Source organism: Gymnodraco acuticeps, unplaced genomic scaffold (genome assembly GCF_902827175.1).
Source record: "Gymnodraco acuticeps unplaced genomic scaffold, fGymAcu1.1, whole genome shotgun sequence".
In the NCBI taxonomy this organism is placed as follows: Eukaryota; Metazoa; Chordata; class Actinopteri; order Perciformes; family Bathydraconidae; genus Gymnodraco; species Gymnodraco acuticeps.
In genome coordinates, this window is record NW_022990047.1 from 199,008 (window position 1) to 213,449 (window position 14,442).

The 14,442-nt window shown below is 40.5% G+C and overlaps 1 protein-coding gene across 1 annotated transcript in view; it reads left to right on the top strand.

Annotated features, from left to right (window-relative positions):
* Positions 1-14,442, top strand: part of pclob (piccolo presynaptic cytomatrix protein b) — a 63,872-nt gene that overhangs the window by 12,025 nt on the left and 37,405 nt on the right. The window contains 9 exon segments of the mRNA XM_034215599.1: positions 121-814; positions 816-955; positions 1,280-1,778; positions 1,780-2,117; positions 2,408-3,244; positions 3,425-4,324; positions 4,695-5,906; positions 6,451-7,446; positions 13,456-14,310. Coding sequence (XP_034071490.1) covers positions 121-814; positions 816-955; positions 1,280-1,778; positions 1,780-2,117; positions 2,408-3,244; positions 3,425-4,324; positions 4,695-5,906; positions 6,451-7,446; positions 13,456-14,310 — 6,471 coding nt within the window.

Genomic DNA, 14,442 nt, shown 5'->3' on the forward strand with positions numbered 1-14,442 from the left:
TACAACAGTTGCTCAAATATAACAGAAAGTTATCATTGGTTAAGATGGATGTATTACAAATAATTACACACATTTAACCAAACGTTTTTTAATTGAACCATTTTTTCTGTTCTTTTATAGGTAAAGGAGTGGCTGTGTCTCACCTGCCAAACGCAGCGGGCTGTAGGAGCAACACAGCCCCAAGGAGCTAATCCAGTCAACTCTCAGATACCTGCAATACCCCAAAAGAAAGACATCATCAGCCCAGCTGAACGTAAAAAGGACTCAACCCAGAAAAAACCTTCTGAAACAGCACAGCCAGCTACTACAGAAACTGCTAACAAGCCAAAGGATCACAAACAGCCAAGCCCAGTTCCATCTCCAAAGAGGACGCAGGAGCCTCAGAAAACTCCAAGTCCTAATAAATCACCACAGCAGACAAGGCAAGGTGAACGTAAGCAGAGTATTTCTACAGCAGCAACACAGCAAGAGTCAGGAGGCTTCTTTGGTTTTGGTGGTAAAGTCTCAACCCGATGCTGCAAAGCCAGCAGAGTCAGGCACTGGGAAAATGTTTGGCTTTGGTTCTTCCATCTTCAGTTCTGCATCTACTTTGATTACCTCAGCTGTTCAGGACCAGCCCAAGACTACTCCACCAGTTTCTCCAAAGATGTCCGCAGCAAAAGAGATCAGATCCCCTGCAGCTCAGAGGAGAGAACAACAGACAAAACCAGAACAACCCCAAGAGACCAAGACACCTCCATCAGTACAGGCCAAAGTGGACAAAGCTCCATCAGAGCCTCCAAAGGCTGCAGCAGCTTCGCAAGTAGCTGTCAAACCAGGCCAGTCTACCTGTCCACTCTGTAAGGTCCAACTCAACGTGGGGTCCAAGGATCCACCTAACTACAACAGCTGCACTGAATGCAAGAACACCGTCTGTAACCAGTGTGGATTTAACCCTATGCCAAATGAAACAGGGGTAAGACGACAGAAAATAATACATTTTTAATACATATTTTATTTTATAACTAACTTCTGACAGACTGATTTTAATAACACAATATGCTTTTTTGAAAGTTTTCCTTGCTGGCTTTCCATTGTGTTCCAACTCTGCATGCATTCACTTATTATTTTTGGGGAATATTAAACGTTAAAATGTACACTGACTCTTGGTTAATAGATTTACAACAGTTGCCGAAATATAACAGAAAGTTATCATTGCTTAAGATGGATGTATTACAAATAATTATACACATTTAATCGAACAGTTTTTTAACTAAACAGTACTTCTGTTCCTTTTAAGGTGAAGGAGTGGCTGTGTCTCACCTGTCAGACGCAGCGGGCTGTAGGAGCAATACAGCCCCCAGGAGTTGCTTCTGTGAAATCTCAGATAACTGCAAAACCACAAGAGAAAGACATCCTCAGCCCAACTGAACCTGAAAGGAAAGATTCAGTACTTAAAAAACCTTCTGAAACAGCACAGCCAACTACTGCGGAAACTGCTAACAAGCCAGAGGATCAGAAACAGCCGAGCCCAGTTCCATCTCCAAAGAGGATGCAGGAGCCTCAGAAAACTCCAGGTCCTAATAAATCACCACAGCAGACAAGGCAAAGTGAACGTAAGCAGAGTATTTCTACAGCAGCAACACAGCAAGAGTCAGGAGGCTTCTTTGGTTTTGGTGGTAAAGCTCAACCTGAGGCTACAAAGCCAGCAGAGTCAGGCACTGGGAAAATGTTTGGCTTTGGTTCTTCCATCTTCAATTCTGCATCTACGTTGATTACCTCAGCTGTTCAGGACCAGCCCTAAGACTACTCCACCAGTGTCTCCCAAGATGTCCGCAGCAAAAGAGATCAGATCCCCTGCAGCTCAGAGGAGAGAACAACAGACAAAACCAGAACAACCCCAAGAGACCAAGACACCTCCATCAGTACAGGCCAAAGTGGACAAAGCTCCATCAGAGCCTCCAAAGGCTGCAGCAGCTTCACAAGTAGCTGTCAAACCAGGCCAGTCTACCTGTCCACTCTGTAAGGTCCAACTCAACGTGGGGTCCAAGGATCCACCTAACTACAACAGCTGCACTGAATGCAAGAACACCGTCTGTAACCAGTGTGGATTTAACCCTTTGCCAAATGAAACAGCGGTAAGACAACCTTTATATTAGCTTGCTTAAAGACTGTAAAGAATTATCCCGCATTTGTTTTATTGAAAGTGTTCCTTGCATGCTATTCCTTGTTTACAATTATGCATGCCTTCCTTCATTCTGGGAACAATACATATTGGATCCACAATTAACTCTTTTCTATTATATATGTGACAACTGCTCAAATGTATAAAACAAATTCAATGTATAACATTATTATAAAATGTATTTATATACTGATAATGTAACACTTTATATTAGAACCTTTCTTTTCTTTTTCTTTTTTTCAGCTGAAGGAGTGGCTGTGTCTTACCTGCCAGACGCAGCGGGCTGTAGGAGCAACACAGCCCAAAGGAGTTTCTTCTGTCAAATCTCAGATACCTGCACAACAAAAGAAAGACTTGATCAGCTCAGCTGAACCTGAGAAAAAGGATGTAACTCAGAGAAAACCCTCCGTAACACCACAGCCAACTAGAACTGAAGCTGCTAACAAGCAAGAGGATCAGAAACAGCACAGCCCAGTTCCTTCTCCAAAGAGGATGCAGGAGCCTCAGAAAACTCCAGGTCTGAATAAATCACCCGCCCAGACAAGGCAGAATGAACGTAAGCAGAGTATTTCTGCAGCAGCAGCACGGCGAGAGTCAGGAGGCTTCTTTGGTTTTGGTGGTGATAAATCTCAACCCGATGCTGCAAAGCCAGCAGAGTCAGGCACTGGGAAAATGTTTGGCTTTGGTTCTTCCATCTTCAGTTCTGCATCTACTTTGATTACCTCAGCTGTTCAGGACCAGCCCAAGACTACTCCACCAGTTTCTCCCAAGATGTCCGCAGCAAAAGAGATCAGATCCCCTGCAGCTCAGAGGAGAGAACAACAGACAAAACCAGAACAACCCCAAGAGACCAAGACACCTCCATCAGTACAGGCCAAAGTGGACAAAGCTCCATCAGAGCCTCCAAAGGTTGCAGCAGCTTCACAAGTAGCTGTCAAACCAGGCCAGTCTACCTGTCCACTCTGTAAGGTCCAACTCAACGTGGGGTCCAAGGATCCACCTAACTACAACAGCTGCACTGAATGCAAGAACACCGTCTGTAACCAGTGTGGATTTAAACCTATGCCAAATGTGTCAGAAGTAAGTAATATGTTCTCAAGATGTGTGTATTAATGATTTGTAATAATAATAATAATATTAGTAATTATAATAATTGTAATAATATCTACACGTCTGATTTTACATTTAAAATATATGATTGAACTCTCAACAAAAAAAATGTACAGACACACTTACTCAAAATTATGGTTTTCCTTCTAGATTGAGTGGTTGTGTCTGACTTGTCAGATGCAAAGAGCCATTACAGCAGCTGAGTCAGTCGACCCTCCACTGATGAAACCCCAGGCATCACCCAACAAAGCTCCCTCACCTGTTGCTGCCCAAAAAGACGTCACTGCCAATACAAAGAAAGACACTATCTCCAGTGTAAAAGCAGAAGTGCAAGATCAAAATAAGGCCGACAGCCCAACACCAGGTGTACCACAAAAGGAAGAAGAAACTAAAGCTTCATTTAAAACGGTCATTACAGAAACAACAACCACTGCTGCACCACCTGCAAAAGAAATCACACATACAGTTACAGCCCCAAGAAAAGATGAGAAAACTGCTTCACCATCTACCAAGGAGATTTCAATCACTACTGCCCCTCCCATCATCGAGACTGCAGATGTCAAACCACAGCCTGTTGAAGTTCCTCCTGTCAACTCAAATATTGAAATGTCTGTCCAGAGGTCAGAGGATATAACTCCACCAAGTTCCCTTTTACCTAAAGAAGTTTTAGAAAAGAAAGAGGGGACAGCTGAAATAGTTCAGAAACCAGCTGATCAACCAATCTTCTCTGATGAAGCACAGCCCCTGAAAGCCCTTAACGAAGACTCTGCTCCTCCAGTAGCACAGTCAACAAATCCAGAAAAGATACTAGAACAACAGCAGGACAAGGCTCCTCCATCTGAAAAGGCCACCGTAGAGAAAGGTCCTCCAGTCCCCGCAAAACCAGAAGCCTCCCAGGCTGCTCCCAAAATGGTCCAACCTACCTGTCCGCTTTGTAAGATTGGACTTAATATCAGCTCCAAAGATCTTCCCAACTACAACACTTGTTCTGAATGCAAAACCCCTGTCTGTAACAAATGTGGATTTAGTCCTACGTCAAATTCAACAGAGGTAATTAAATGACTAAATACTTAACTTAATGTATAATAATAAGTCCGTCATTTACCATTTTTGGTCAGCGGAAAGTTTGTTAAATTGTTAGACATTATCTAATGATTTACTGGACATGTTTTTAGTTGGAATTTAGCAAGAAAAACACTGTTCAATTTGCTTTAATTCTTCTCAATGTGTTAGTTTTACATTGACTTTCCTTGTTATTTTAATTACATTTTATGGACATTGAAATCTGTTTTCTTTTTCAATCTATGTTGTGACTTTCAGCTAAAGTATGTATTTGGACTAGATTAACAAAGTGCTATTTTGAGAGTTGTTTTTTCACACATGCAAAGGTTGTACTCATGGTCTTTGTTTGTTTTTTCAGGAAAAGGAATGGCTTTGTCTGAACTGCCAGATGCAGAGAGCACTCGGAGCTTCTGAACCTCCAGGCCTTCCCATGATCAAACCTTCACCAAGTAAAGACGTCCCTGTCACCACACAGAAGAAAGCAACCCCTATGTCAACTTCTGAGGAGGACAAGCATGAACGAGCTGCACCTACAGATGCGCGAGTTGATGTTTCCACAACCAAAGACACGGAAGCCCCAGACCTTGGTGTTGTAACAAAGAAAGTTTCATCTGCAGCTGCTTCATTGCCTGACAAAACTTCTCTGTCCTCTACCACAAAAACTGATGTTTCACCCGGTTTACAAAAGCCTTCAGAAGAGACATCCAAAGGACATCCCAGTACACCCCAGCAACAGCCTCCAAAATCTGATACTCCTACTTCTATATCTAAACCACCTTTAACAGTACCAGGTGAAGGAAAGCTACCTCCACAACAGACTGCAGCGGTGACTTCTACTGCTATATCCACTACTCCACCACCCATCTTAGAGGCAGTAAAGCCATCCCCGCAGCAGCTTCCACAAACTGTGACTTATTTTGCTAAGTCTGCTCCTCCACCAGATCAAGTGGCAGGAAAGCCCCCCCAACAACATCCTCCAAAAGCTGGTACCTCTCCAGCCAAATCTGTACCACCACCGGTTGAGCCTGCCAAACAGGCATCAGGAGGCTTCTTTGGTTTTGGTGGTCCTAAAACACAACCAACAGCAGCAAAGTCTGCTGAGTCCGTTTCTGGAAAGAGGTTTGGCTTTGGTTCATCTTTCTTAAACTCGGCATCAACTTTGATAACCTCAGCTGTCCAGGATGAACCCAAAATGACACCACCGACTCCACGTAAGATGTCCACTACAGCCCATGTCTCTCCTAGAACAACACCACCAGCCTCTCCTAAAACGTTACCTGCAAAGAACACAGAGGCTCTCCCGCAAACTCTTGAAAAGAAAGCAGAGAAACAACAACAGAAAAAGGATCCTTCAACCGTACAAACCAACGCAGACAAAGATGCATCGGAGCCTCCCAAGGCACCAACCGACATCCAAGGTGCCCCAAAAGCGGATTCATCAGGCTGTCCACTCTGTAAGGCCGACCTTAACATTGGCTCAAAAGATCCTCCCAACTACAATACTTGCACAGAATGCAAGACCATCGCCTGCAACCAATGTGGATTTAATACAATTTCCACTGTGACAGAGGTAAATCACAAGTCACATGCTTTAATCGACCCAGTTGTATTCATTTACTTAAAATAGTATTTCTTAAATGTGTTCAATATTGTTTAAGGGCCGGGTAGGGTCAAAGTGATACGATTTAAAAAGTTAACTTACATTTTTGAGCGGTTGATTTTTTTATTTGAATTTGTACTGCAATAGGAGTTTTAAATTGATACCACTCAGGCCTTCGCCATTGAAAAATAACTTAATGAAATACATTGGTTTGCTAACTTCAGGTTAATTAATCAATCATATCAGTAGTGTAAAAAAGCCATACCAACAATACTTATACATCAAGAAAGACGTTATCTTTTAAAATAGGTATGATTATAATTGATAGAAATTAAAGATCTGTAAATAAATACATTTGACACAAAGAGGCTTGAAGTGGTTAAAAGTCCTCTGAACATGTTTGTCAAGTGATGAATTTTATTTAAATGTGTCCCTTAAAATACTTAGATTGTCAAAAATGTTGTTGTTGCTTGTTTCTCAACATTAATTTATACATGTATTGCACTTATTTCAGGTAAAAGAATGGCTTTGTCTGAACTGTCAGATGCAGAGAGCACTAGGAGCATCTGAGCCCACTGGACATCCTGTTTTGAAACCTCAGCCCTCCCCAACCAAGGTTTCTATACCTCCTGGCTCTGAACTGAAGGACATACCGACATTAGTGCAAAGGGAGAAGTCAGCAGCATCTGCAGTAGTAAAAGAAGAGGTCATTCAAGCAGTTCCAAAAAGAGAAGTTATGTCAACAATTGAGGCTCCAGTGCCAATTGAGACACCACGACGAGATTCTGTGCAGAAGACACAGGTGCTTTCAGGTACTGAAAAAGGACAAAGACAGGAGGTGGCTGGCCAGCAGCCGTCTGTTGGCAAACCCCCCCCTGTACAGCTTTCTAAAACTACAAAGCAAGAGGTCAAGGCAGATCTTTTAAAACAAGAAGTTGGAAAACCACCACAACAGCCCTTAAAATCTGTGACCCCCCCTGCAAAAGCCACACCACCACCAGCTCAGCCTGCAAAACAGGAGTCAGGAGGCTTCTTTGGCTTTGGTGGTCCTAAAACACAACCTGCTGCTGCAAAGCCTGCTGAATCAGTGACTGGGAAGATGTTTGGTTTTGGTTCGTCTATCTTCAGCTCTGCATCTACACTGATAACCACACCACCTTCTCCACGTAGGATGTCCACTACAATCTCTCCTAAACTAACACCTCCAGTTTCTCCGAAGATGCCCCCTGCAAAGGACACAAAACCAGCTGCTGCAGAGAAATCAGAGCCACCTCAGCAGGCCAAGCCTGCTCCATCAGCACAGGCCAAAGTAGAGAAGGCTCCAACAGTGCCTCCAAAATCAACAGAGGTGACCAAAGTTGCCTCTAAAGCAGCTCTGTCCACCTGTCCACTCTGTAAGGTCGAACTCAACACAAGCTCCAAGGATCCTCCTAATTATAATACCTGTACGGAATGCAAGACCACTGTCTGCAACCTTTGTGGATTTAACCCCATGCCTCAAACAGGAGCGGTGAGTGCAATTAATCATTTATTTTCACATTTTCATTTTATTTCACTCATCATAAACTTTTTTGAATGTTTGAGGTTTGGCCTTTAAACATTTTATTTTAGGATTTCCAAAATTAACCATTCTATTTGACCAATTTAGTTGCTTTATGTTTAAAGGGCTGGAGTGAATAGTATGCATTGCTGGAAATATTGTTTTGTTTAACTGGACAAATTACATCTAAGTAGACACTGTAGGCAAATAGACACTGGTGGTTATTGTAATATCATGAAGCGAATGATGAAGCCAAACCCAGGCAATGTTTTGATGACTTGTGGTCAAAGTTGGAAATGAAATGACAACCGACAACAGAAGAGAGGAAAAGTGATTTTAGGTTTGACAGCAGCACTATGATTGGCTTAGGAGATGGTGGCAAAATGTAGTTGGTAACCTAAAAGAGTGGACGCCAATAACCAGCTGATTAGAAGCAGGTGGATGGGTGAAAGAGAGAATTAAGAATAAATGAAGCCTAGTATCCCTGATTGAACTTACGCTGAACTCCATTTGTTTAGCCCTCCACTTGGAGTAATTTGAACATGCTCAGCTTCAGTAAATCACAACATTGTCGTTGAAACACGGTTTGCACTCATCTCAAGAGCAGACCACAGCAAATACATATTATAAATAGCTGCCTTATGTTCATTGATACTTAACATCAGTGGTAGACAGTAACTGAGTAGATCTACTGAAGTACTGTAGTTAAGATCAATTTTGAGGTACTTTACTTGAATACTTTCATTTCCTGCTACTTTATACTTTATCTACAATTCTGAGGCAAATATTTTACTTTTCTACTCAACTACATTTATTTGGTTTACTTAGATGCTGATACTTGAATTAGTAAGTAAAGAATGCAAAACAGTGTATCCATTACTGTGTAATAACTACTTTTACTTCACTAAAAGATCTGAGTTCTTCACGTTACATACATGAAAAAGTGTTTGAGTGTTCAAGCAGTACCGTTAATATTACTTTTTTGTTTTTCCTTTTTGGAATATTCTTTTGAAGTTTAAAGGATGGTAACATTTTCGATGTATTTCTACTGACATTGTAGTACACAATAGGCTGCATTTACTCCATTACAAACATGTGTTGTGAAATAAACAATGAAGGTGCCACAGCAGAGGGTTTTCAGAAAATGACTCCTAACAGGTTTGGTTTGCAGTTCATTATTGTAATCTATTTGAATTATTGACCTACTTTGCGAATTCTCAAAGTAAATTAAAAACAAACTAATAAAAAGGCTATGTGGTTGCTGCTATTTGTCAACTAGAGTGACCCAAGTTATTACATAATGGCTCATGAGAAGACAGCTTCAGCAGACCGGCAGCACTGAAAATGTATTAAAGTGATTGAGGGTTATGCAACAGCATTAGTAAGATGGGATCTGTTGCCACAACAGACCAGGGAGCAGGGAATCTCCAGTCCCAGGGAGAGATCTGAGATGGCAAAGCCCTGTAATATGCCAATAAGCAGAGGTGAAATGGATTAATTCCAACACAACATAATGCAGTACATTAGAGCAGCAGACATTTCCTTTGAGTCCATCTGCTCTCTCACATATCTGTGGCTCCATAGTATTTATTGTCTTGTGTTGGGGAGTGACACATGTCTACGCACACATGCATGTCATTGATAAATACTTGGTGTTGTGACCTGTGTAGCCTTATAATATCATATGTTAGGTACAGTAATAATTTCCTCTTTTTTCTTTAAAGCTTCTTTAAATTCCTCTGTCAAGTTGATCTGTTTTTCTTGTAAACAGTATTAGCAGTTAATACCTTAAACAATTTGTTTAACATGGGATTTGGTAGACCTATGTAGATTTAGTAAAAAGGTTTTTTTCTTGTCTTAGTCATTTTAAAGGAGATCATATGATCCATACTGCACTGCATGTGTTTATGATTTGACATAATGTAATAATATGTCTGGTAAATCACTGTATTCATTTGAATGGAGATTTTGAATAAGGTCATCTGTAATGCCAGTATTTCCACAATGTGACAACGTTGATTACATTTAAGCCATATAATATGCCTAATTTCTATAAAAGACAACATATTTTGCCCGTATACCACACGCTCTGCCCGCATGGCACGTTATTGTGGAGAAAAAGTAAACAAATAGAAACAGAATAGCTGTGCCTCTTATGTAATTGACACTTCTCACGTTATTATACACCCGAGAGGGGAAAGAGCCTTCTGGGTATTGGTTGGATGGGGGAAGGGACAAGCATGGATATGCTGTTGTTTGTACAACATAGATTCATTCCTCTTAATAGCTATGAAAAACAGAAATAGCTTGGCCTTAACACCACTGAACAGGATGAACCACCATTATAGCTATCCAATGACCTTCTTTATCCAAAGGGGCTGTGCCTGCCCCTTCCCCATTATCCATCTCTGTGTTTTTTTTAGTAGAAGGGCAGAAATGCCTCCTTTTTGAAAAGGGCTTATAAGGTTAGAAAGATGAGGAGGCCACTTAAGGCAAACTGAATGCTGGAAGCAAGTCCATGCATTTTTCTTTTGCCTTTTCTGCTTCAGCTGATGCCATCAAAAGCCTGGGAGTGACTGTTGTCTGATAAGTAGGACACACGTGTGTCACGCTTTGCCAGCTAAAGCTTTGTGTATGACAGATGAGACAGCATGAAAGATAGTTCCCTTGTTTTTACTAACATTTTACCACATGGCCATATATTTAGCTTGAAATTAAAGAAAATGTTTCCCCAGTGGAAAGCAGTCGCTACATTGTATTTTGCCTTAACATATTTGTTTATTATAAGATATTTTAGGAGCATTAACCTGTGCATATTCCTCAAAGCTTCCATGGAAGACCGATTCATCTTTCTATGCCCTCTCCCTCCATTTGCTACCCAAAATCTTCACCCTACTACATCTTGACATCAAAAAAAGTTAGCTTAAAAGCCATTTGTAAGATTGTATACAAAAGCAAGGGGTGTATAAGGAATACACCCCTTGCTTTTGTATACAATCTTACAAATGCACTCTGCTTATTACAGATTAGTAGGTCAATGTTCTCTACCATCAGAGAGCTTGATTTATGAAGAGCTCTGCTCTGTGGGGGCCGCTGAAAGCCAAGTATATTAGCCAGCTACAGCCTGAGCCAAATGCATCTGCCAGAAAATCAATAAGAGACTTACCACCATCAGGAAAGCACTGAAGAGAGGCTGAGAAATAGTGGTGAAGAAACAGCCCAAAGGCTGTCTCTCCAGTCCAGCCTTTATAAAATGTAAATGTCAGGACCCGTTTAATATCCAGCGACTGCTGTGTCATGAGATGGTTCTGGTTTATGCAAATACAAATTACAGATTTAATTAATAAGTAGAGTTAAGGTTGACAGGCATTCCCATTAAGAGCAGTTTGATAGATGTTTGGGCATTTTAATTGTACGCTAGATGTACGTCTTTGTTAAAAAAAACAACACTTGTTATTACCAATGCTGATACTGAACAAGATGCTTTCCCCTCGTCAGTTATCCATAATGCATGGGGAAATGTGCCAAATGTGGATCTTGGTATTGAAATGTAAAATATGTGGGTATCTTAAAAAAAGTAAAGGTTTGAAGGTAATCTTTGCTCATTGTGAATAGACTGTTTTCCATACATTTAGAATGCTGCTTGCTTGTGGTCGTTTCCTAGTAAAGCTCAGCAGATCCGGCCCAATGCAGCATGCCAGTGTGTGAAGAACTGCATTTCCTGACTGCTGACATTGGGAAGGTCTGGTAATCCAGCTCACAAACTAATCGTGGGGAGCAGCCTCTCCCATGGCTCTCTGCTTGGGGCTCCTTCTCTTTACTCATAAAACAGATTTAATTAGACAAAAGGATGATGGCGACACTCCAAGCCCTGGCTCTGACGCATGGTTTTCAGACTGTGTGGCTGTGAGGAAGTGACTGGCACTGAGGGGATGAAGTGTTTCTGTTTCCTAAGATGTTTTTCTATTTGTATTGCAGTTTGATTTAGATTGAGGTAAATCAATTATCAGATGCAAGTAAGGTGCTGTGGGGTGTGTACATGTGTATATGTTCTGATTAGTTTGGTATTCATTTGTTATATTTTATACTTTGTTCAATAGGATTTCACTTTTATATGTTCCAATAAAACATACACAACTAAAGCTGTCCAAATGTAAACATATTTGAGGCTGAGATTTCATAAGATCACATGTAATTGAGGTTTAAATTATTCATTGGTTTGCACCACTATGAAAATAATGCACTATTCTAATGAGGCTTTGTTTGGTACTGTTGTGGGCAAATATGATTATCATATCCCTGAATGAACCACAACTGACTGAACAAATGCATATCAGTATCAATCAAAGCGGCTCCATCAGTATCAGGTTTCTCAAAAGTCAAGCATGTTATGCATTAATAATGTATGAATTTAATTATCTAAGACTGTATGCATGATGTATTAGATGTATTTATGTGTGCCTGTTGAACAGTGAAAGCATTTGACAGGAATGCAGTTTACCATCAGTTTTCTTGCTGTGTTGGTGCTGCTCGGGTGGATTGTATCATCTTCTATAGCCAAGCACTATTTGCATTAGCTGTTGGAAGTTTTGCTATAACCTTAGTATGTAAGGAATACAAATGACTTCCTTGCCAGTTTTAACCAATTATTTTGATATTTGTATTTTATCGTAGTCCTTTTTATAAGGAGATAATCACAAAAGTTCTTTGTATGGAGATATTTTGGGGGTTTATGGGAACAAAGATAAAGTGGATTGTAAAATCAAGCCTGAGCCAGGTTATGACAGAGGGTATGTTACATCACTACTAAACTCATTGGGCACATGGGCCTGTGAACTATGTTATTAATTGACGTCATTGCATCCTGAACCAATGCTAATCTGTTTATAAAGTGTGTGAACATTACTGTGCACATGTGACAGTTGTGGTTCCATTATTAATATCTTAAAGAAGTGTATAAGTTCTAATACTTTATTTCATGGTTAGATCATGGTGTTTCACAAAGAGGATTTGTGTGCGATGTAATCTCTGTTGTGTATCAGAACTGCTCGCCCTGGCTCTGCAGAGGAAGGCACATTGCTGTGATTTGGCCGGCTAGGTTGCCTTATCTATTGAGAGTCTATGTTTTCCTCTCCTCCTTAACTGTCAATTAACAAAGCTTACATCTGATAAAAATCGTGTTTTCAGAGAACTAAAATGTCAAAGTAATAGCATTACTTATAAAATGTGATTAGCTCTTTTGCAAGGTAAGCATTTGTATTGCTGTCTTCCAAGTGTCACAAATTCCAGTGTGAAAGTGGCACTGGCGATTATGTTGTAATTAAAGACAACAAGCTTACATTTTTGATTTATGTGTTGGACGTTTTAATTTCTTGAGCAATGAATACTAAACAAAGATTATATTTGCATTACTTGCAAAAAGACTGTTAATCATGTCTTAATCATTATTGTTCACATTGACACGCAGTAGTTCAGGTGTAAAGCGACACCTAATGTAACACCTAATGTGCGTCAACGTCTCTGCACAGCAAACACATAATTAATGGCTTAAAGAAAATACATTGGTTTTTTATGTATTTTAAATAAACATTTCATACATGTTTACCATTGGGAATATTTCACTCCTGTTTACTAATAGCATACATTTTTGGTTTTGTAAGTTTTTTCGAAAAATGCTTTTTCTGTCAGAGCTTCAAGGATGTTATCATTTATATGGCAAAGACTGTTGGATTTGGCAGAAATTGCTCTTGCTTTTACGAGGGATTTCGTAGAGAAGCATCACAAATCCAACACATAACATAACACTCTGCAGAATTCAGTTTTAATATCAACTAAATATATTGAAACATTTTCTATTGTAAAGGTGATATATTACACTGGTTAAAAGCTAAGTGGTTGGACCTGTACAGTGTGTTCTAATTTTAATCTCGCTATAGTATGATTCCTAATCATAAGGTGCCTTTGCTTCTTTGATCGCAGAAGGAATGGCTGTGTCTGAATTGCCAGACTCAAAGGGCCTTGTCTGGACAGCTGGGAGACTCAGGAAAAAGGCCCCAGCTTTCACCAGTACCTGCCACAAAACCAGAGACCACCCCGCCTCCCATCAAGGCAGTACCAATAGTTTCAACTAAAAAAGCACAGATGGAACCTACATCTGTCAAACTTGAAACCATGGCAAAAGCAGCTTCTGCAGAAATCAAGACAGAGATCGCACGCATACCTACAATAGCAACGGTTTCACCTGTTACAGCAGACAAACAGCCTTTAGCAGCATCAACAGCGGAAGCCATTATGCCTACTATGGCCAGTGTGCAAAAGACAACAGAGAAAGGAACGGTTGTAGTGCCAACCACAAATGTTCCAAAGACTGTAACAGTGGAAAATAAAGAGGAGGCTGTGAAACTGGAGTTCATTGAAACAAAAGATTCCAAAGCCAAAGATTCTAAACCGGACATTCCAAAAGCCAAAGCTGTAGCAGGTGAAGCTGAAGCTTCTTCTTTCCCAGTGATTGAAGCAACAGCTGTATCTACCTCCTCTATTTCTGCAGAGGTTGCCATGGCTGAAGTTGTCCCAGAAACCGAAATAATTGCTGAATTGTCTGCTCATGGGAAGATCATTGAGGAAGTACAGGCTGATGACCATATCGAACTGACAGACCTACCAACATCTTTACAGCAAGTTGAAGAGCAAACAAAGTCGCAAGAACGACAGCTGGTGTTGGAAGAACAACCAACTGACAGCAAGGAAATTGCTGATGAGTTGGTTGATAATATTATTGACATCACCTCAACTCCAGAAACACAACAAATATCTACGGAGACCGTTGTCATAAAAGTAAGGATGGGTTCTCTGGATTTCAAATTATTATTGCATTGACAAATTACAAATGTGCAAATGTTCTGGCAGTTTCCTAGCATACCCCATATTAATGTGTACTTAAATTCCAATGTTTTCCTTTGTTTGTCT